Source organism: Arachis hypogaea, chromosome 10 (genome assembly GCF_003086295.3).
Source record: "Arachis hypogaea cultivar Tifrunner chromosome 10, arahy.Tifrunner.gnm2.J5K5, whole genome shotgun sequence".
Classification (NCBI taxonomy): domain Eukaryota; kingdom Viridiplantae; phylum Streptophyta; class Magnoliopsida; order Fabales; family Fabaceae; genus Arachis; species Arachis hypogaea.
In genome coordinates this window covers 111,358,999-111,382,937 of record NC_092045.1, presented here as the reverse complement: position 1 = coordinate 111,382,937, position 23,939 = coordinate 111,358,999, and the positions used below count along the sequence as shown (strand labels likewise).

The 23,939-nt window shown below is 38.0% G+C and overlaps 2 protein-coding genes and 1 pseudogene across 2 annotated transcripts; 2 read left to right on the top strand and 1 right to left on the bottom strand.

Annotated features, from left to right (window-relative positions):
- Nucleotides 1–526: 526 nt before the first annotated feature.
- Nucleotides 527–2,444, bottom strand: LOC140175770 (serine/threonine-protein phosphatase 7 long form homolog). The gene is made up of 6 exons (XM_072204323.1): nucleotides 2,373–2,444; nucleotides 1,773–1,828; nucleotides 1,489–1,715; nucleotides 1,082–1,424; nucleotides 876–963; nucleotides 527–787 (listed from the first exon to the last, which is right to left on the bottom strand). Exons 1-6 carry the CDS (start codon nucleotides 2,442–2,444, stop codon nucleotides 527–529), a joined length of 1,047 nt encoding a protein of 348 aa, XP_072060424.1.
- A 7,786-nt stretch (nucleotides 2,445–10,230) lies between these two features.
- Nucleotides 10,231–11,637, top strand: LOC112716584 (uncharacterized). Its single transcript, XM_025768517.3, has one exon. It carries the CDS (start codon nucleotides 10,499–10,501, stop codon nucleotides 11,384–11,386), a length of 888 nt encoding a protein of 295 aa, XP_025624302.1. The 5' UTR covers nucleotides 10,231–10,498; the 3' UTR covers nucleotides 11,387–11,637.
- Nucleotides 11,638–17,263: 5,626 nt separating this feature from the next.
- LOC112717968 (large ribosomal subunit protein eL37y-like) lies at nucleotides 17,264–19,413 on the top strand (annotated as a pseudogene).
- The last annotated feature ends 4,526 nt before the right edge of the window (nucleotides 19,414–23,939 follow it).

The window sequence follows — 23,939 nt, the reverse complement described above, 5'->3', positions numbered from 1 at the left end:
CCCCAGTCCAGCGTCAACATGACCCGAAGGATGTCCCATAACCGAGTCATGTAACTCTCCAGCAGCTCCGCCAGTATCGGGTATAACACCACCGTGAGCAGCACCCCCAGCAACGGCATCGTCACGATGATCACCCCCAATATGGAGCGCTGCAGCCCCTCTCCGTCGCCCGCCACGATGTCGTGCTCCTCCACGAGCCCTCCCTGCCTGCTCACCCTCCTCTATAGCATGGTCAAGCCACCTCCACTCCCGGTCGCTACGCTGTGTCCCTACCCGAGCTCTCCTGTCAACTCGTCTCCTATCGGGAACGTCGTCAACTATGTCCATGTCGAAAACTGTTCCAATACCCCTCTGTGTAGCCTCAACTGGAATAGGAATGTCTCTAGGATTCCCCAATAACATCTCCAGTGACAAAAATCTCTTTCCGTGCTGATGCCACCAGTCCAAGAAGGCATGTGACAGACCCGGGTCCGGCACAACGTCAAAACGAAGGACGTGCTGCAGCACGTGTCTCCCAGTGATGATGTCAGTGCTGTAACTGGGACGGAAACCAACGATCACCTCCTCTACCGTCCTTCGACATCAAGAAGTCGATGTTCAGGGCGGGACGGGGGCGAGCCTGTACTCCTCCAAACTGTGGTAACACCCGATCAACCTGGTGCCACTCAACCACGGCAAAATATATCAGCGAGGTGACGGAACACCATAAAGCCGTATGACGAGGCTCCAGCACCTCCGAATGGACCACCTGAACAACCTCTGGTGTGCTATATGGCATCCAGATAAACTGAAAAAAGAATCCCCAATACATTAGAAGATCTATTTAGGTATGTCTAAAATTAAATTGACTAAACATGGGACCTTAGCATACTCACATTCCAAGGCTGTAACATGTCGATCCTCAGCCGAGTCATCTGAACCCGAGGTCCCTTCTCGCTAACGCCAGGATTGTAACCTGACCACCTGAAAAAGGACGTTAATTTATGAAGTAAATCATTAATGTAACGAGGTAGAATAACAATTACAGGCGATAACTTAAATTCATAGAATAATTAAACATAATATAATGACATAGTCGTACCTGGATGCCAGGGGCCAGCTAAACGAATCAAACCCATCAGGCCGAAATCTAGGAAAACGCCAAAATATCCAGGACTGAAGTAACTGTAACGGCCCAGCTAACTTCAAGACATGTCTGTTGGCCACTCGGCACATACACCGGTATAGCCATGCAAGCGCCGCCGACCCCCAACTGTAGCCACCCATCTCCTCAAGTCTAGCCACGTACGGTAGCCATCTGATGTGAATATGATTGCCGGACTTGTCGGCAAAAAGTTGGGTGCCCAACAACATCATGATATAGGCACGGACAAAGCGCCTAACTGTCTCCTCGTCGGCCCCTCGGGGCACTCTCCGAAGGTCTCCTGGAACCAGCTGCAGTTCACTGCGAACTTTTGAATTTGGCTCGGGGGGAGGGGGTTAACATACCAAACAACTCCTGGAACCACTGCCAAGCTGGCCGACCACCCTGTATGTATACATGGAAATCCGTAAGGCAGCCACTCACGTAATGTCCGTCCACTGGCAACCCCAAATGGTATGCTACGTCCTGAAGTGTGATCGTGCACTCTCCGAACGGCATTTGGAAAGTGTGCGTCTCCGGACACCACCGCTCGACGAATGCACTCACAAGTGGCTCGTCTAATCGAAACCATCTGTCGTTCAGTCTCGCAAGATGGTATAATCCGGCCATCTGCAAGTACGGAACGTACCGCTCATCCAGTCGCATTCCCTGCTGCTGCTGCATACTCGATATGCAGCGTTGGGGCTGTGAAATAAAAAGACCGCATGATTAGAATAAATTAAAAACTAGTCTTAAATCTGCATCCATTCACAAGTAGTATTTTAGCAACTTCGTGATGTACACATTCATGAACTGAAGTTTTTTAATAATATGGGCTGAAATTGTAATTATATTTTACACTTAAAAAACCCTATACTTTAATTAGCAACTACCATAACCACCTACGTAAATCGCTAACAAAAACCATCAACAAAACCACTCAAATTAACAATTACCATAACCACCTACGTAAACCGCTAACAAAAATCATCAACAAAACCACTCAAATTAATAATTACCATAACCACCTACGTAAACCGCTAACAAAAACCATCAAGAAATCCACATAGAAAACCACTATGTTAAACCGCATGCAATACCACTTATGTAAACCACTAGCAATACTACTTTAATAAACCACTAAAATACATATACGAAAACCACTGTACATATACGACTATTAAAATCCACTAAATATATACCACTATTAAAAATCACTAAACATATACTACTATTAAAAACCACTAACCTCGTCGTTGATCACCCCGGCGATGTGAGCGACTCCATCCAAACGATACAGCCTTTCCGGATCGTCCCCCATCGCGTTAATCTGCCTCTTGAGTCTTTGTCAAACAGATTCTGCGTCGTTTTCTCTGGGATTTGGTGTGGTATGAGGAAGTGAAACTGAATCGAATGAGGTTGGTTCGAACTCCTTATATAGGCAACTTACTAGTAATTCGAATCAAGTTAATTCGAACTACTATTAGAAAGCAACAATGAATAATTCGAATCAATATGATTCGAACTACCTTGAGTCACGTTTGCCTACTAATTCGAAACGACTCAATTCGATTTAGCCTTCTTTAATTCGAATCTACTTGATTCGAATTACATGCAACTCGTCCCAATGGTAATTCGAATCATGTTGTTTCGATTTACTTGCATTTGCAGTTCGAATCAACTTGATTCGAATTATATATATTTTCTCGTTGGTGGATTGCTGAAAAAATTTTTGTTTTGGCTGATTTGGGTAATAAAGATCTCCCATTGATTTATTTAGGTTTTTTACTCTAAAAAGTACAATGCTACTTATTTAATAAATAAAAAATGTTCAAAGATGAACAATTATGACGGTTGCGAAACTTGAACGCATCTCACTTTTAGCAACATAGTAAAGCACTTTAGCATTTTTTTATCTTTCATAAAATATTTAATTAGTTTAAATTATATAATTTAGCAAATATTATGAAATTAAAGTTGGTTTTAAATATTACAAAAGTTTGATAAATGAAAAATGTCTCAAATTTTCCGGATCTTTAGATAGAGAAACACAAATATTTTTATTTTTTTAATTTTTTTTAGGACTATTATGTCGAGATTCACATTTTGTTTTTGTATTTAACGGATGAATCTTTAAATATTTTGGCAAAACTATTCTTAAAACCTGATAAACAAAGCATGAGTATAGAGGCGGGTAGGCAGCCAGCTAGGTCCATTAGCCCAAATTGCAATGAATTAAATATTAATAGATTAGATTGGACCAGTGAAGAGAATAATTGAATAATGACATGGTCTTTCGTTTCTCAATTTTTTTAGAGATTTTAAGTTTGAGTATCACCGGTTGTAATCAATCAGAAAAAAAAAATTTTAGCTATTGCTGTAACATATAGTAAATGTATAAAGAGTGTATTATGTAATATCTAAAATTAGAGGTTATCTAATTCATGTGACCAAAAAAAATAAAATAAACATTCACATTGCTTTAGTACGAGATTTTATAGGGCCTAGTTAGCCTGGTCCATATGTACTTTTTTTTTCGCTACTTTTTCCTTTTAAATTGTTATTGTTCAAACTTGTTATTTATTAGACAAATTTTTGGGGCCTTTATTTGGTACCAAATTTATTAAATTTATTTTTTAAGATAAAAAATTATTTCATTTTATATTTTTAAATTAAATATTAAATATTTTATTTTTTAATAAATTAGATATTACTTTTTAAACACAGTAATAATTACTTTATATTGGTTGTTTATGCCTTAAAAATTAAAAAAATAAAATTTTGATATTTACTACCGATGTTAAAATCTCTAATTGTTGTTAGCCCATATATATCAATACATTTGTTATTAATACATGCACCTAAAGCAAGCTAATAAGGGATTGGGCAACAAAATTGAAAAAAAAAAAACAGAGAAATTTATTGAAAATTATCAAATCAGGAATCAGCTACTGGTTGGACGAAAGAATCTGAGAACGAAGAGGAAGTTAACGGCGAGATTCAAAGTACGAAGACGACAACAACGACCAATTTTGGGAATGGCTACTTCTTCCATCGGCAACGACAAACGCGAGAAGGCGCACGACTAAGTGTGAGACGGTGAGGAGACATGGAGCAACGACGACGATCAGTTCTGGGACTGGCTGCTACTACCCCGGTGACAACGAGCTCAGGGAAGGCGTGCGAGCGCGATTGAGTGCGAGATGGTGATGACTGACGACATAGAGAGCGACGAGAACCTTGAGTGCGAGACCAGAGACGAGAGAGGGAGAAAACTTGAGATTGCAAGAGCTAGTGAGCAGAGAGATGAGAGAGCTCGAACTTCAGTGGAAAAGGAAGACGAAGGAGACGCTGAGGCCTGAGTGATAGGAGTTTTTTGGAGTCAGATTCAAAGAGTGGTGAGACATTGAGATTGGACTTGGGCTTGGGCTAGGGCAAGGATTTAGGGTTAGGATTTGTTTTGTTCAGGGACTTACTTGTATTTTAAATTTTTATAGATTTAAATGTCTGCGAATAAAAAGTTAGGGATATATTTATCTTTTTTTAAAAAAATTTAAATATGATTCGATTCAAATTATGTAAACTAATTGAATCAAATCATAATTATAATAAATTGATTTTATTCTAGTTTATTAAAAATAAATTATTGATGACAAGTGCTTTGTTAGGGTTTTGACAAGTAACCTTCTAGGGTCTCATCTCTTGCTTATTTTCAATTCAGATTCAAAGTCACTGAATTCCTTATCGTTGACTTGAGCTGGAACATATACTCTAGCAATTATGGAGACAGGGAGAAGAGGCAATAAACAATCCAGTTCAGATAGCGAGGAGGAAAAGGAGAATTTTGTATATCTAGGGGCTGAGGAAATTACTAAAGGAACTGAGGCGTATTCTAAAAGTCTTCTTGGGAGATTGTTTGCAGATAAACCATTCTCCCAAGGAACATTGAACAACACTCTCAGGGTGATTTGGAGGAGACCAATGGGATTTCGCGCGGTGGAGAAAGGAAATAATAGATTTCAATTTTTTTTTTACTCTGAACAAGATGCAATAAGAATTGAAAGAGGAGGCCTGTGGCTCTTTAAAGATTATGTGCTGCACGTCTAGAAATGGAATGAGGATGAGAATATAGTGGAGGAAAGACCCCGGTACTTTCCAGTATAGTCTCAATTCTGAGGTCTTCCAGAGGAATACAAAACATTGGAAGTAGGAAGAAAATTGGATGAGAAGCTTGGAGAGGTTTTTGAAGTAGGATTCTTTAGTGTTAGAGGCAAAGAATCTAGAACTGTGAAGGCAAAAATCCAACTTGATGGAGAAAAAAAGGTTAGAGACAGCCAGCGGCTCGCTGGACCAAAACAGAGGGTAATGGAGATTGGTGTTAGATATGAGCGCTTGGGTAAAGTCTGCACCTATTGTGCGTACCTAGGGCATGATGCAAAACACTGTAATAGGCTGATCACAGACTTGACGACGCATCAGAACACACAGGACAGTATTGGAGAGTGGGTCAAAGTTGATCAAGGCAACAAAAGAGTGGATACAGAGGGTGGAGATGACACAAGAGGGGATAAAATTTCTAATTTAAGACCTGCACAGCCAAAGAAGAAATCACCTCCCACATGGCTAATAGAAGGCTTTGCTGGTATGAGTATGAAGGATACTAGAGACACGGAAAAAAGGGGCACCAAAATCTCTAGAAAAGTGGAATAAAGTAGCATCGAATCAGATACCAAAGAAAGAAGGGTAGCCTATGGAGGAAAATGGAGCTCTGATTCTATTGGATGATGCTAATCCACTGGCATATTCTATGGAAGTACAACTGGAGAAGGATGATATGAATAAAGAGGAGTCAAGAAAGAAGAAGATCAAACAGATTGCTAAGAAAAGAGGGGAAAACTACCAGCACGTAAGTGGCAACAAAAGAAGGCTAGCAGATATAGAGAATGAAACAAAACAGAAAAAGGTATGTTTGGAATAAAGGAATGTGGATAAGGAGAAGGCGGAAGGTGCTAGCCGTCAAATGACACCCCAAATACCATGAGGATTCTTACGTGAAATTATTGGGGTTTGGGGAGACCCCTGACAATCCATAATCTCAAAGGGATATCTCAATCTCACTCCCCCAAGTTGGTTTTTATTTGTGAAACCAAAAACCAAACTCAAAAGGTGGAAGCAAAGTTGAGGTCGTGTGATTTTAGTAATTGGCATATTATTAATCCAAAGGGCATTGCCGGAGACCTGACCATGGCATGGAAAGAAGGGTGCGATATTAAAGTTACCAGCAACTCCAGTTTCTATATACAAACTATAATGAAAGATGCAGCAAACAATGAGAAATGGAGTATAATTGGAGTTCATCTCAGCTGCAGTGAACAAATAAGAATAGCCCAATTTCAAGATATCTCAGTGATGATGGGGTAGAATCAGGGAGGAATAGCTATCTTGGGCGATTTTAATTCAATTACTACACCAAAGAAAAAAGCTGGGGGTGGCGACACGTCTTTATCATCTATGACAGCCTTCAATCTCTTCATTGGTGACAATGATTTGGTGGATCTAGGTATTATCGGAAGATAATACACTTGGAGCAATAAGAGGGCAGGAAAATGAATTAATCCAGGAATGTTTGGACAAGGTACTAGTAAACAGGGAGCTATTGCAATCTTATTGTCATCCAACCGTCCTTAAGTTTTCCGAAAATGGTTCAGATCATGCCCTTTTACTGTTGGACACTAATCCTCGGATGGAAAAATAATAATAAAAAAGATTTAAGTGGTATGGAGGAGATAAGGAATATTTTTAAGGAAGCCTGGGCCTCTTCCTTTGAAGGTTCTCCGATGTATATCGTCACTCAAAAATTAAAATTTTGCCGCCACAAGCTGGTGCAGTGATAACAAAGTTATCGGTAAAATTCAAAGAAGGAGATTGAGACACTTAAGACCCGACTAGAGAAAATAATGACAACAGAGATGTGCGGTGGAACCGAGATCCACGAGGTTGAATCGAAGCTTGAAAAGGCATACCTAAATGAAGAATTGTATTGGAAGGAGAAGTCCCGGGTCAAGTGGCTTATAGAAGGGGACATGAACACCACCTTCTTTCACAGAAAGTTCAAAGTGCGTACAATGGGGAATAAAATCTAGCGACTAGTAGAAGAAAATGGAAAAGTAGTATCCTCTCAAGCTGACATTGCAAGAGTGGCTGAGGAATATTTTACAGGCATTTTTTCATCTACCAATCAGGCAGATCCGGAGCCTTTTCTTGCTAATTTTGAGCCTAAGGTTACAACTTTCATGAACCGGAGGCTACAAAAACTAGTGTCAGACGAGGAAATTAAGAGGCTGCCTTTAGTGTTCTTCCTCAAAGTGCCCTAGGAGACGACGGAATGACAGTGAAATTCTTTCAGTTCTATTTGGACATTGTAAAGGAGGATGTAACACGAGCCATTAAAAGTTTTTTTGGAGGCGGGAGAATATTAAAAAGCTTTAATCACACAAATATTTGCCTAATTCTGAAAGTTCCTGATGTTAGCAACATGTCCCAGGTTAGACCTATTAGCTTATCTACAACAATGTACAAAATTATTTCTAAAGTTTTGGTGCATAGATTACAAAGCTGTATGAATAAGTTAATAGGCCCTAATCAGAGCGCTTTTCTGAAAGAATGACTGATCTCTTATAATATCTTAATTGTCCATGAGTGCATGCACTATCTTAAAACTAAGAAACGGGGGCTGGAGCATGAAATGGCTATTAATCTTGATACGAGTAAAGCGTATGATAGGATCGAATGGAAATTACTTTGGTACATAATGGAAAAATTGGGATTTGGCACGCGATGGATTAGCTGGATCCAAGAGTTAGTTACCACAGTTTCTTATTCTGTTGTTGTGGAAGGCCAACCTTTTAGTTTTTTTTCAAACTAAATAGAGGGATCCGACAAGGAGATCTTCTATCACCATATCTTTTCTTTTTTGTACGGAAGGTTCATCCTTCCTGCTACACAAAGTAGAGAAAAATGGTTTAATTCACGGTATTCAGGTAGCACGAAGGTTTCCTACAGTTAGTCACTTGTTATTTGCTGACGACTCTATTTTATTCTGCAAGGCCTCTGAGAAAAGTTGTGATAGAATCCTGGAGCTTTTGGAGTCATATGAAAGTTTTAGCGGACAAAAGATTAACCTATCTAAGTCAACAATTTTTTTTTAGTAACAATACTCCATATGCTACTCGGGAAATCATGGCAACAAGAATGAACATTACTCGTATTGGAGCACAAGACAAGTACTTGGGGCTTCCTTCAGTAATAAATAGATCAAAAAGAGCCACCTTCAATTCCATTAAAGATAGGTATTCAAGAAGGTGTAAGGCTGGAAAAAGAGTTTACTGTCAAATGAAGGTCGTCATATTTTGATCCGGGCAGTTGGGGAAGCAGTACCTATCTATACCTTATCTTATTTCAGGTTTCCAGATACTTTGCTGAAGGACATTCATAGTATTTTGACTCAATTTTGGTGGAGACAGCACGAAGAGAAAAGACGCATGGTCTAGATTAACTGGGATAAGATGACAAGGCTGAAAAGCGAGGGAAGACTGGATGTGAAAGACCTGCGAGCACATAATTTAGCTTTGCTGGGCAAGCAATGCTGGAGACTCATAACCCAACCTAATTCTCTGCTAGCTAGAATTTTGAAAGGCAGGTATTACAGGTATGGGAATTTACTAAGTGCAGATAAAGGAGTATTACCTTCCTGAAAGTGGCAGAGTCTTTTCCAAGGATGAAGTGTGATAGAAAAAGGCACAATCTGAAAAGTGGGGGACAGCGAGTCCATTCGGATTTTCAGAGACCCCTGGCTTCCTTCAACCTTCCCATATAGAATTTTCTGCGACATCAATTCCAGCCAAGCATCAAATTGATTGACGTTAGTCAAAGACATTTTCTATGAAAATAAACAATGAAACCAATGGCTTGTTTCAGAGATGTTTCCCACTGAGGTAGCACAGCAAATTCTAACAATAACCCCGGAAGAAGGACTAGACAAAGTTCAGTGGCTATTTAATAACTCCAAATGCTATGACGTTGCATCTGAGTACCAAATTTCTTACCTGTTCTATCATGAATCAATTGATCTATGCCCACCGTATATGCAACAAAGAGAAATTTAGTGCCAATTATAAAAATTGCTCACACCCAGAAGATTACCATTTTTCTTTGAAAATGTCTCCACGAAAGAATCTTAGTCATGTAACTCATCCATCAGAAATTCCCCTATACGCCACCAACATGTCAACTGTATCAAGAAGAGAGTAAAATAATAACTCACTGTGTATTTTTATGTTAAAATGCAAAATTAACATGGAGGAAAATAGAAATGGAAGCATGTGTATCTTTCACTAATTTAACCACCTTCATGGAAGAAGACAGAAATGAAAGCATGTGTATCTTTCACTAATTCAACCACCTTCTTCGATTGGTGGAGCTCAACAACAAACCTCTTGGATAAACAACCAAATGGAAGTAGCAAGGTTCTTCTTGCGACAATTTTATTGTAGTATACATGAAAAGACCGAAACCGTCTAATATTTGAGCAAAGTGCTTGTGCTACTCCTTCGAAAGAAATTGCTGCTAGTGTCATTAGAGCTCATCAAAAAATTCTTGTTTGCCCCTGCACCCTCAATAATAGATTAGTTTTTTCCCTTACTTTTCCTTTTTAATTTTGTGATTCAATGTTGATTATTCACCTGTGTGAAGTGAAGTCATTGAGAGAACCCTTTTTTTTTTTTGCTTTTACCGTTATGTCCTTTAATTTGGACAATGTTTTTTTTTTGTATTGGTGAATAAAAATAATTGAAATAAATTATTAACCAATTTAATAATAATTTGTCGAAAATAACAAACCACAAATAATGTCTTAAAAAAAGCATTTTTAATGTTTTTATGGGAGTGGTAGCCTATTAATAATAGGCAAGATGCCAATAGTGAAGGTTTTTTTTTTGGGTTAGAATACGCACCCAAATAAAAAAAAAAGTTACAAAAATAGAGGGTACGAGGAAATGAAATAAAGAGCATACAGATCCAAAGAATGTAGGCAATCATTGGCATTTACACCAAATTACAATGGTATTGGGCAGCATCTATTTAGTTTCATAATAATATTCCATGGGAAAGTGAAGAAATTAAACCAAAGTCACGTACGGTCTTCATGCATTGTTAACCATTTTATCTATTTCTTGTTTTCCCCATTCTCTCTTTGATATCATCCACCTGATATCTAAAGAAACTACTTCCCCCTTTCTCTTCCATTTCCATCAACATCCAATCTCTCTTTTCTCTCTCTCTTAAGAATATCATTGGGAGAGAGAACCATTATTATACATGGACGACCCATCCCATAGTGGAAAAGGAAAAGGATCCAAAGACAAATCAAAAATCAAGGATCATCGCCCCTCAACCTCCTCATCCTCCTCGTCTGACAGCGGATCTCCACGCTCGCCACACAAGGGCGGTGCGCATCCCAATTGGGGCGCACCGCCCATCATGCCGTACCATAATTACCCTCCTCCAGGGGTAGCAGGCTACCCTCCTCCTCCGCCATATCCAGGTTACCCTCCTCCGTACCCTAACGAATACGGCCATCAACACCACCACAATAACTACTACGGTCACCAACCGTATGATTACCCGCCAAACCACGACGCCGGTAGATCATTCGTCAGAGGCTTCATACTCTGTTCCTGCATAATGTTCACCGCGTTCTTCATCGTCACTATCGTCGTCGCCCTAGCCATGCACCCCACACTCCCCAAATACCAGATTACATCCATGAGCGTCGACAATTTCGGCACCGTGAACACGCTGACCGGAAACTGGAACACCACCATCTTGCTGGAGAACCCTAACGACAAGCTCACGGGGTATTTTGGGGATTTCAAGGTGGTTGTGTTGCACAAAGGGAAAGAACTGACCGGTGGCTACGCGCCGGGTCTGATCCTGGGCAGGAATGACAAGAAGCAGTTCATGGTGACCGCTGCCGCCGCCAATTTCGGGAATTCGCCGGATCTTGATGCCATGGGAAGGGAACGAGCTTCTGGCTCCGTTACTTTCGATGCCATGATAACGTCCGTCACGGAGTTAAGGTCTTCCACTGTTTCCACTAGCACGGAGGTGCTAACGGCCGTTTGCGACGGCTTGAAGCTTGTGTTTCAGAATAACTCCACCACTGGCACCTTGGGCAACCCCGTTGATTGCGAAATTCGTCTTTGAGAAATTACACAAAAGCCCATTTCTCTCTTATTTTGGGGACATAGGGTTTTATTTCTTTTCAATTTATTTCTGAGGTTAGGGTGAAGCTTACAATTTTCGAAACCGCGATAACAAGTTTTGACGCCTATTTAATTTTTTGATTGTATCAGAGTTGATGATTTTGCTGCTTACCAATGCCTTGACATACATTTGTAAACAATGTAAAGTTTAATTCAATTAAGATCTATGCATGAGACGTCAATTATCTTTAATTTTTTTATTTTTTACTAAATAAGGAGAAACTCGAACTCGCGACCTTTTAAATAAGTATATAGAAATTATGTTATTTGAGTTATAATTCATTGGCCAATTATCTTTAATTTCTTAATTAATTAGAAACATAGGAATCTCATAAAACCCCTTATGAGCTAGTTGTAAGGACGACACGATTCGTTATATATGCATGCTATATACATATACTCTATGCTTTGATCTAATGATGTTATACTTACACATATAATTTAATTTGTGTGCTAGTGTTATTCCAATATTGTTCTTGCCATGAATCATGAAGATTGTTCTTTATTCCAGAAGACTTTGGGACTTTGAGCATTTTTTTTCTTTGGACATTTTATTGTTTTTCACTTTTCATTCATCACTCGTAATGCTAAAAAGTAGAAATATAAACATATATACAAAGAATTACTCTCTAAATATTGTCAGTTACTGCTATTTTTTTTTCTATATGGATCAAACATGTGTGTCGTGCATTGTTATTGAAAGTTTAGATATTTTTCATTTATATGGAGTAATTTTTTTTAAATTGATGTTAAATAAATCGTACTTTTCAATTTGTTATTGAAGGGAGACAAGTTTGAAATCAAATGATCCGATTTCAACCTTATAAATTTTTTTTTATTTTATGAAAAATAAAATTGAATGGTCCGATTTAATTTAACAAATTCAAAAGAAATAAATTAAAAGGTTCGATTTTTTATTTTAAAAAATAACACGAATTACTGTGTCTTATTTATGCTAAACACCATTTATCAAGTGAGAAATTGGTGCATCAGATTTCAGAATTTCACAATAAAATAAAGCACATCTAGTCACCATTTTAAGGTGATACACTCCAAGCACAACCATCTTAAATAAAATTTTCGGTTAGTTACCTCCATTTTTACTTATTTTTGGTGTCTCTCTTTTGAATAAACAATATCGATCTTTCCTAAAAATAGCATTACTCAAATTAGTAACGTTAATAGCCACTAGCTAGAGCCATCTCTATTCCAATTAAGAACAGTGACATTTTTTGTTGTAGCAGGAAATCGTGTTTGCTTTATCATTGGCACATTTTTGGCTAAGCATTTATGTTTTGGGATCTGTCAAGGGAAGGTGACACTTACATTTAGAAAAGTTGCATTGCATTGCATGTGTTGGTCACAAATCACAATCCCAACCACCTTATTAGCACTACAAGAAAAAAGGTTTATAGTCACGTTTTTTTCTCGTCATGTTTTAAAAGCGTAGCTAAAAATGGTCAATGGCCACACTTTTATGAGGACGACGATTGATTAGAGATTTTGTCACAATTTTTTTGCTACGCTTAAAAAGTGTAGCGAAAAGGGTCTATGGCCACGCTTTTATGAGAATGGCAATTGATTACAGATTTGGCTACACTTTTTTTTGCCACGTGATGAATGGATTTTTGACGGTTTAGAATTTCACTAATGAAATCTCGTTGTAAAGTATAGTCTCTAAACCAATCACTAATCCTTTCATACAAAAGATTGTTTGTCACAAGTAACAAACACCTAAATTTATAAACCGAAGTATTCAAACCTCGGGTCGTTCTCCCTAGGAATTACAATAAAGTGTCTTGTTATTGGTTGTGAGTTATTTTGGGGTTTTGATAAGAGGCATGGAAGATAAATGGCAAGAAAGTAAACTAACAACTATGAAAGGCTCTTGGTAAGGTGTGAGAACTAGAAGTCCTATCCTAGTTATCCTTCTCAATTGTGATGAGAATTGTTCATTGCTACCACTTAGTTAACCCTTACTAAATAAAGGAAAGTCAAGTGGATGAATTGACTTGAGCCACAAGTCCTAGCCAACTACCAAGGAAAGACTAGCTTTAGTGCACTCCAAACCAATTAGCAATCTCTCCAATTAACAATCAACAAAGAAATTAGATAACTCAAGTGTCACTAATTACTCTACCTAGGCCAAGAGGAACAAAATCTATACTAGATCTAGAAGAGGCATTTCAACAAACACATAAAAGGCAATAAAAGTAAACAACATAAATTGCAAGAATTAAAGAGAGATCTAACTACAAAGGCAAGAGATCAACAATAGAAAAGCAAAGAAGAACAATTATTATGAATTACCTCTTATTGAATTGAAAGAAAATGGAATGAACAATAGTAGATCTACAACAAAACATAAGAACAACATAAAGGAAATTACAACAAAAGAATGGAAGAAGAAGAGATGTAACAACAAGGAATTGAGAAGATAGAAGTAGAAGAAGATGAATTAAAATCTAGATCTAAGAACTAAACCTAATCCTAATCCTAATTCTAGAGAGAAGTGAGAGCTTCTCTCTCTAGAAACTACTTCTAAAACTCAACTATGCTAAACTAAACTAATGGTAACTAGATGTCTCATCCCTCTTCAATCCTTGACTTAAATAGCATCAGAAATGAGTTGGATTGGGCCCACAAGGCTCCTAAAACCGCTGGGGACGATTTCATTAAAGTGGGCCACGGACAGAATCGGCGCGGGCGCGCAAAGTGCGCGTGCGCGCCCCTGAACGCGAAGCAACATATGGCAAAATTTATATCATTTCAAAGCCCCGGATGTTAGCTTTCCAACCCAACTGGAACCGCATCATTTGGACCTCTGTAGCTCAAGTTATGGTCGTTTAAGTGCGAAGAGGTCGGCTTGACAGCTTTCCGGTTCTTTCATTTCTTCATGAGTTCTCCAATTTTACATGCCTTTTCTTCATTCCCTCGATCCAATCTTTGCCTCCTAAATCTGAAATCACTTAGCAAACATATCAAGGCATCTAATGGAATCAAGGTAAATTACATTTAGCTATTTTAAGACCTAAAAAGCATGTTTTCACTCTCAAGCACAATTAAAGGAGAATATACAAAACCATGCTATTTCATTGAGTAAATGTGGGTAAAAGGTGATAAAATCCCCTAAATTCAATACAAGATAAACCATCAAATTGGGGTTTGTCAACCTCCCCACACTTAAACCTTAGCATGTCCTCATGCTAAACCAAGAATGAAATAAGGGATATGACACTTATTCAAAGCAAAGAAACTATATGCATGCAACTAAATGCAAAATGATTCTACCTACTTGGTTAAAAATAAATCATTCTCCAAGACATACATGCACAAGTAGGGCTTAAGATCATATAACGATTCATGAATCCTACCAATTGAAGTATAAATATGAAGTTCACATAGACTTGCAAGAAGAACGCTCGTGAAAGCCGGGAATCAAGGAATTGAGCATCAAACCCTCACTGGAAGTGTTTGCACTCTAGTCGCTCGGTGTTTGGGGTTGATTCACTCAATTCTCCCCTAATCATGCTTTCCAAGATTTGTTTTTCATCTAACAATTGACATATATTTCATGCATGCATACAAGTATCATGAGGTCTTTTCTTTGGTTGTAATGAGGTTAAGGTCAAGGTAGGATGCATATATGGTTAAGTGAGCTTGAATTTTTGAATCTTTAATAAGCTTAAACTTCCCACCTAACTTATGACGTCCTATACAATTAAGTTCTAACCTAACTACCCATTTTTCACTTTTTTTCACATACTCATGTATCCCTTTTCATTTCACAACACTCATGCATTGATTTTATTGAGCTACACTTTGCTTTGGGGCATTTTGTCCCCTTTTTATTTCTTTCTTTTTTTCTTCTTTTTTTTCTTTCTTTTTTTTCTTTCTTTTTTTTCTATTTTTTTCTTTTCCTTTTCCATATTATTTTTCTTCTCTTTTTCTTTTGTTTTTCTCATTTTTTTTCTTTCTATATACAAGAACCTCAATGCATAAGGTTTTACATTTGATCAATACATGAGTATGTATCCAATTCCCAATATTTCCAATAATAATACAAAACTACCCTTTTATTCACCCAATGTCCCAAGATTCCCACACTTGAATGATACTCACACACACTTGCCTAAGCTAATCAAAGATCCAAATTAAGGACATTCATTGTTTTCCGCTTTAAGGCTTGTAATGTGCTAAAATAAGAACAAGTGGGTTAAGCGTAGGCTCAAAATCGGCTAACAATGGATGATAAAAGGTAAGGCCATTTGGGTAAGTGAGCTAATGAAATGATGGCCTCAATCATATAAATGCATGAATACACAAAATAATGGACATAAAGAATCAAACAAATCAAAGATTACAATCATAGGAAGAGAATAATGCACACAAGAAGGAAGAATAAGTGGTTATAAGATGTAACCACATCATTAGGCTCAAATCTCACTTGCTTGTGTTCTTAACTCAAAACCATGTTCCAAAATACATTCTTTCAAGCAAGTTCAACAAAAAATTTTCAAATTGGTAGGGTGTCCTAAAACGGTTTCTTGGGAAAGAAATCATCACTCTAACCAAGTAGTCCTAATAAGAAGAAGGTAGTAAAATATGTACAAATTCTAACTAACATGCAACTTATCATGCAATGCAATAACTAATCTAACAAAGAAAACTAAGAATTGGTGTTGAAAAGGAAATTGTTACCCATGGAGATCGGTCGAACGACCTCCCCACACTTGAAGATTGCACCATCCTCGGTGCATGCAAAGAAGAGCAAGGTGGACGGGTTGCTACAATTGATGAGCTCCTTCAAAAGGTTGTGCGGATGACTTGTTTGTTGCCCCGTTTAGAAATTTTTCCTTTCTCCCTTCCTGGTGGCCAACCTAGAAGGAAAGAAAAGGAAAGAAAATTAAGCCTATAACAAAGATATCAAGGCAAATAGAACATAGGCGGGGGCTAATGCCAAATAAAGGTATGATTCTCTACTACATGGTAGCTACAACATGTAAGTGAAAAAACAATATAAGCTAATGGCATATCAATGATACTTGATGCAAGAGTAAAGCTAAAGCATGAAAATCATTTTGAGCATCAAGATCAAATAAGAATTGACACAAACAAGATTAGTGATAAGCATGAGGGCATTTGGTCCCATCCTAACTCAATGATGATGAAGCACAAAAACAAAGGACAATGAGTTAGGAAGGACTAAAGCACTACCTTGTATGTGGAACAAAATATTTCAATTAATGTTAAACAGGTCACAAAGCACTAAGATAAAGCAAGAGAGTCTCAATAATTGAGTATAAGAATTCAACACCATTATTGAAGTGACTTAGAAAAAAAAACGAAAACATGCTACAAAAACTAAATGAAAATGGGAAGAGTAGAAGTATGCGAATGTGATAAGCAAAAGAAAATGGAAGGGGAGAAAAACTCTTTTTTTTTAGAGAGAAACAAGGACGCTTTTAAAGAGTGGCAAAAATTTTTTGATCTTGGTACGTTTTTAAATTGTCTCCATTTCCAATAACTCTATTGGCACCCCGAAAAAAGTGTGGCGAAAAGGTTCTCACTCAAGAAAAAAAAAACTAAATTAAAGTCCCAAACGCACTACACTAACTCATCAGACTCTTCAACTCTCCTCCCCTAACACTATTACACTAACGCTTTGAAAACCCTAACACTCAGACTCCGTTGCTCATCCCCTATTCAGCCAGAGCTCATCATCAGCATTTGCACTCTCTCCTCTGCCTGCACTCCCTCCGTATTCCCCCCTAACCCGTCTCTGCTGGCGCTCATTACTCATCGCGTCAGTTAGCCAATGGAGGCCGCCTTTCCTTCCTCTACATTGCCAGTCTATCGTCTCTTCTGGATCTGCTTCAATGGTACTCTCTCTCTCTCTCTCTCTCTCTCTCTCTCTCTCTCTCTCTCTCTCTCTCTCTCTCTCTCTCTCTGCGTGTGTGTGTGCATGTGCATGTGTGTGTGTGAATGTAACATAGGGTCAAGGAACATGAGCTTTGGTAAAAAGAAGAACAAGACTCACACCCTCTGTATGAGGTGCGGTCGCCGCAGCTTTCACCTCCAGAAGAGTCGCTGCTCCGCCTGTGCTTTCCCTGCTGCACGCAAGAGAAAATGTAAACCCTAATTTCTTTCATTTTCATTCACGATTTTTGATTCTGCACTTTTTAGTTTTAATTCTCACGATTCTAGTACTATTTTGCCAAATGAATCCTTACAGATAACTAGAGCGTGAAGTCCATCCGTAGAAAGACCACCTGCACCGGCAGGATGAGGTACATCCGCCACGTGCCTTGCCGATTCAAAAGCGGCAACATACCTCCACAATCTATATTAGGGGTGTTTGCGGTACGGTTTAGTTCAATTTTTTAGAGAAAAGTCATCCGATCCAAACGTTTAATTAAACTACGGTTTGGTTTAGTTTGATTTTTTTTATCGAAACCATCTGAACCAAACCAAACCAATTAAAATCGGTTTGGTTTGATTCGGTTTCTTCGATTTTTCAATCATTAGAAAAATGTAAAGTTATAGTTATCCTTGCCTAACCAAATTAGAGCCATATGAATCATAGTATGCAAAACTTAAGCTGATAAAGAAATTGACTAAATGATGCCAAAAAGAATAAGGGTGATGGAAATTGGAAAGCAACAACTATTATCAATCAACCATTACTTCTATATGCTGTACATAAATTAGGTGACTTAAAACTCTGTCTTCTAAAAAAATATTATAAAAATATGAATGTTGCAGCAACATAATTCACTATATGTTGATTATGTTTTACAGCTCAATCATTATTATCTCTAACGATTGAATTCAGCAAAGAGAACCATAACCAGATAATAATATATATCCATGAAAAATTGAATAAATTATTAAAAACAGGTCAAAATTAGAACAACAATAAAATTAAAACAACATAAATTAGAACACCAAACCACAAATTCAAGTTAGATAATTAACCAGACTCAGTAAATCAAGAAGTTCAGAATAAACCCTAAATCAAAATTACCTCAAATCAAAATAGAACAAAAATTCAAAATTAAAAAACAAAATCAGAATCAACAGCTCAACCATAGAATCAAGAACAAGCCAACCAAGTGTTCATTACAAATTAGAATTAATAGGAAGACTAAATCAGATTTAACAAAAAAAAAAAACAAACTTGAGGCCTAGGTTCCATTACAGAGGATGACAGAGAAGAAGAGACTGGACAGACAACATGACTTCAACGACGAACGGGCAACGGGCGACAAAGTGCGACTGATGGGCGACGTGCGACGAACGACGGCGGTTTCGACTGCGAGAGAAGGAAAGGGAAAGGCTGCGACTGTGAGAGAGGGAAAGGGCGAGTACAAACTATGAAAGGAAGAAAATAGATGGGCTGTGACTGCAATGGTTGAGAGGCCGACTGACTATGTGAGGAGGAGAATGGAGAGAGACTCTAGTCCAGGAGTTATGCGGCGCAGAAGTGAAGGAGAGTGTGAGTGAGAATGTTAGGGTATTGCGTTATTAGGGTTAGGTTTTATTTAAGATATTTTGGGATTTAAATTAAAGTAGCAGTTTGGTTCGGTTTGGTTCAAGTATTTTATGTTAGAACCAAAAACCGAACCAAACCGAAGAAAAAACAGCAAACATTTAATTTTTTGGTTTTTTCGGTTTATTCCATTTTCGGTTTTTTTATTCGGTTCATCGGTTTTGTTCGGACTGCATCGGTTTTGATCACCCATAATCTATATTCAGATCTTCAGTAGTTGTGTTTTTCGTCAATCATCATTTTGTTAATACGATCTTGTTTCTGTTTAACTAGGTACTGAAGCTGCACCAAGGAAGAAGGGAGCAGCCGCATCTGCATAAGCCTTTTGGATTGGAAGATCGTTGTTTGGTGGTTACTGAATTAGAGTGGTAGATTGTTATTTTTGTGTTGTTGACGCATAAGCCATCCTGGTGCGGAATCTCATAGTGAGTTGGATTATTTTCTCGCATAATTTATATGTGATTTGCTCGTCATAAGGTCTATTGCAATATTGTTGTACTCAGTAGTCATGACAAAAGTTGGTATTCATCCATAATTTATATGTTTATATGTTTAGTCAAATTTTCTAATACATAGTTTCAGGAAAGTGCGTTAGAATTGTGTAGATGACCCTTTCTAAAATATTTTAATCTAGTAACTTGTAGTTCCAAAACCAGTTTACATTTTTCAATGATGTGGGATACAATTGCAGAATAAATAAATAAACAAAATAGCAAGATTAAATACAGAAAGAACAAACATGAGAATTTGTAGACCTTCATGTGTATTATGAAATTCAACTGGATCAAACGAACACTTGCATCCTCAAGATGCAGAGTGGTGGTTAAGCTTTTGGTCTGAGGTTCATTACAACTCACTCTATTCAATTTAATTCAATGCAGAGTTGTGTTGAATGTAAAATTTCTTCTTAAGATTCCATTGACAGGAGAAGAATTTTGGGACTTGGAGATTGGACTTCATGGAAATGGCAATCCATTGGGAAGCTTGATCTGTATGTTGCAGCTACTGGGATAAATCCTAAAGAGTATATGTGCAACATTTTTTATTTATTATTTCTTTCAAACTGTTCAAATATTGATGAAATTAATAGCTCTAAAATGTCTGTATTAAAATATCCATGTTTTGGTTTAAATGTTATGATGAATAATACTTAAAAAGCATTTTTTGATCGAAGTTGCTTTTCATCACAGAGTTCGCGCCCTGGGATGATTCCGTCGCCGTGAATGACATTGTTGCAGGTCTAAAAGGATTGAGAGATGATGATGTGGAGCCATTTTCTTCTGATTTGAATGCAGTTGAGACTCAGGTTTGTTTGTAAATAGAAATAAGAGTAAAGGACAAATAGGTCTCTAACATTTTTTTCGCGAACATTTTCGTCCCCAAGGATTGGAAATACATTCATGTCCCTGACCCCTCCAAAACGCGGACAAATTTACCCCTCCATTGAAGTGACTCCGTTAGACTCAATAGAAAATGCTGACGTGGCTCCTGTGGCACTGACTTGGCCGTTACGGGATGACACGTGGCATGTAACTTTTTAAAACAGGACATATTAGTCCTCTCACACCAAAACGTGTAACTTTTCAAAACAGGACATATTAGTCCTCCCACCCCAAAACGACGTCGTTTCACCCAGACCCCAATCATTCACATTTATGAGCCCTAATCAGCCACCTCCAATCCCAACCACCTCCTGCCCCCTGACTCCGTCTTCCACCACCACCTACGCTGTCCCTCCTCTCCTTCCCCCATTCCCCTCCCTCTCCACTCTCTCGCTGTCGAAACTCGGCGCTGCCTCCACATGACCGTTCGGTGCTCCTCGCGTCGCGACAACGTCGCTGCGAAGCACACCCGTGGAATTTGGGAAGGCTGGGATTGAGGGTCCATGGTAGAGGTTTTTGGTAAGGATGTTGAGGCGTTTGGAGTTTCAGCCATTTGTAGAAGAATTGCTTAGTGGAATTGGAGAGCAGAGAGTGAGTCTATGAATTCCACGGCGATGCAGACATGGCCAAATTGGGCAGAGAGGTTGAGTGAATCGCAAGAGGAAGAAGAAGAAGGATGGAGTTAATTGTTGAATCATGATCGTACACGTTAGGGAGAAAAAGATTTCACGCCTTCTCTGCGAACCGCGATGCTTCTGTCGGGTGGGATCATCTTATATAAGTTTTCTTCCCCATCATGCACAGTGTCATCTCCTTCCTCCTTTGCGACAACGCCGACGTCGGCACCACTGCCTCGATGTAGAACTGTAGCTTCGCCAGCGCCGCTTGCTGTCGGTGAGAGATTCAACCCCTCCGCCGCCCTGTATGGCAACTTTCTCCTCGGCCAGAGCCGTTTTCTCCATATGCAATTTCTGGTAAGTTGCTGATTCTATTTGAGAGTGTAGCAATTTTTCCAGAATTATGAGGAGTTCTTACATGTTCTTCATAAATTGCACAATCTGGACTGGTTGAATTGTGAACTGAACCTGTGAAATTGAATTTGTGCTCTGTTGTTGATGAATATGTCGCTGAATTGCTTGTTGAATCTAAATTTGCTTAAATTCCTGCCTCTTATTTTTCTGGAAATTTTGCTGATGTTGCTGCGATTTGGTACTATGTTGATTCTTTGTTTGTGTGTTTCAGATGCATTGCTGATGATTTTAGAATTGCAGAACTGGAAGTGCTGAATTTGCTTCTTCTGGATTTGATCAAGTATTGTTGATTGGAAATGCAGAAGGGGATTAAAGTGTGTTTGGAGGGGTGGGGGAGAAACGGCGTCGTTTTGGGGTGGGAGGACTAATATGTCCTGTTTTAAAAAGCTACACATTTTGGTGTGAGAGGACTAATATGTCCTATTTTAAAAAGTTACATGTCACGTGTCATTCCGTAACGGCCAGGTCAGCGCCACGGGAGCCACGTCAGCGTTTTCTGTTGAGTCCAACGGAGTCATTTCAATGGAGAGGCAAATTTGTCCGCGTCTTGGAGGGGTCAGGGACATGAATGTATTTTTCAATCCTTGGGGACGAAAATGTCTACGAAAAAAAGGTCAGAGATCTATTTGTCTTTTACTCTAAAAATAATTTGATTCTTTTTCTTGTAAATGTAGGATTATATACAAGTAACTCAGCAAGGTAGTGAACTTAAATATAACGCCATTGACATGAATACATGATTTTATTGCATTGATCATGATTAGAACGAAAGTAGAGGATTTTCTTCTCTTTGTTTTTCATACAAACAGTTTTTGACATGAATTCACTTGTTTTCTTGTTTGTTAATTTAGTATGACTTCAGTGACTATTTGATTAAGGAATAAACAGTTGGTGGCTCTTGGGGGTTTATGGTTATTTGTGTTTTGCCCCTTTTCCTGAATTTCAGTTGTGTGGTTCTGTGCCTTCTCTCTCTATATATATAGGGTTGCATGCTGCAATTCTAAAAGCCAAAGGTGGGACTCTTCTCCAAATGAAATTAGTTTAAAATCACTTGGCCCCTCTCCTTTTGTTGTTCTTGCAATGAATGGATTGTTCTTGTACATGCTTTCTACATAGTTATCTCAACTTGTTTCACATACTCTAAGCTTTTTTTCCATCTTTTCAGCATAAAAGCTTATAGCTGCCACGTCAATTTTCTGACCGAATTTTTGGATCTAATCTTTCATATACTCTATCTTTTCATGGCTCTTTTCCTCTATTTCCTACTTCTCTTGGCCCTCATTGGCCATTCAGGTGAAAACAGTTGTTGCTGCTGAAATTTTTTGTTTTGTTATGGGTGTATCTATGTGCTGATAGCTCATATCTTGTAATTTGATTGAATTAAGGTTTATGTTGCATGTGTTGGTTTGAGTGAAGTTAGGGTAAGTGCTGGCAAGAGTTAGTTGTTGAGTTTCATGAATGAGCTCATTCCCACTATTCGAACTGCGCTTTGTGATAGGCTTGTGTATTTTACGCCTTTTTTTTTGGGAAATTTTTACATTGCATTTTCTGATAAATTAGATCAATGTATTTACAGTTTGCTTGAGGTTCATGTATCAGCTGGCTTGCATTCAACACTCTTTATAAGGTTGCACTCTTTACTGTTTACTTATTCTTTCTTTATGATGTTTTAGTTTGTGGTATCTTAGATAATACTAGAGCTTTTACAACACATTTCCATTCGAATGTTGCAATGTAGAGTGTTGGATTGCAAGCTATTGATGAAATTGCTCCCACTCTTCTACTTGCACTGGAGAATGACGAAACTTCTGATACTATACATTTGATGGCCTTAAATAAATTCTAAGGTAACTTGTTTGTTGCCATCATTGCCATGGAGATTGTGTGTATTGATGTTATTGTTTGTAATAATTTTTTGTTATCTTACTATTTATTTCATCTTATTTATTTATTTATTTCATCTAAGGTCCTGACCTTAACTTTCATCTTGGTACTATGCTTCCTCCTTTGCTATCAACAATGGGCGATGAAGACAAGGTAGACCAAAATTGCATATTTTGAAATTCTTAATCAGACTTTCCATCTTCATACATGCTCTTTTTTCAAGAATTATGAGTGTTCCTGTTGATTGTGGATGTATTTTAACTGATTCAATGCATAATCTTATTTTATTTATTTTATATCCTAGGAGGTTCAAACTTCAGCTAAGGAACAGTGGTTTTGGTCATTGATGAGGAAAGTGTAGAGTCACTCATATCAGAGCTTGTGAAAGGTGTTAATGACAGTCAGGTACTTTTCTTTTCATTACTGATAAAATAGCTCTCCTCGGCTATTTTTTGTTGTTGACAATATTCCTCTCCAGGATGCTATCAGAAGATCATCTGCATATCTTATAGGATATTTATTCAAAAATAGCAAGTTATATTTGGATGATGAAACTCCAAACATGATATCAACCCTAATCATTTTGTTGTGCGATCCTGATTCATCTTTTAAAAAATATATTAAATATATTTGTTGAAATTAGAA

Bases quoted from the DNA above. Each gene is read 5' to 3' on its own strand.
- LOC140175770 (XM_072204323.1), bottom strand. From the start codon at position 2,444: ATGGGGGACGATCCGGAAAGGCTGTATCGTTTGGATGGAGTCGCTCAC. The intron at 1,425-1,488 runs GTATGTTAACCC...AGCTGGTTCCAG, and splicing joins GTGGTTCCAGGAGTTGTTTG to GAGACCTTCGGAGAGTGCCC. The intron at 964-1,081 runs GTACGACTATGT...GTCCTTTTTCAG, and splicing joins AGCTGGCCCCTGGCATCCAG to GTGGTCAGGTTACAATCCTG.
- LOC112716584 (XM_025768517.3), top strand. From the start codon at position 10,499: ATGGACGACCCATCCCATAGTGGAAAAGGAAAAGGATCCAAAGACAAA.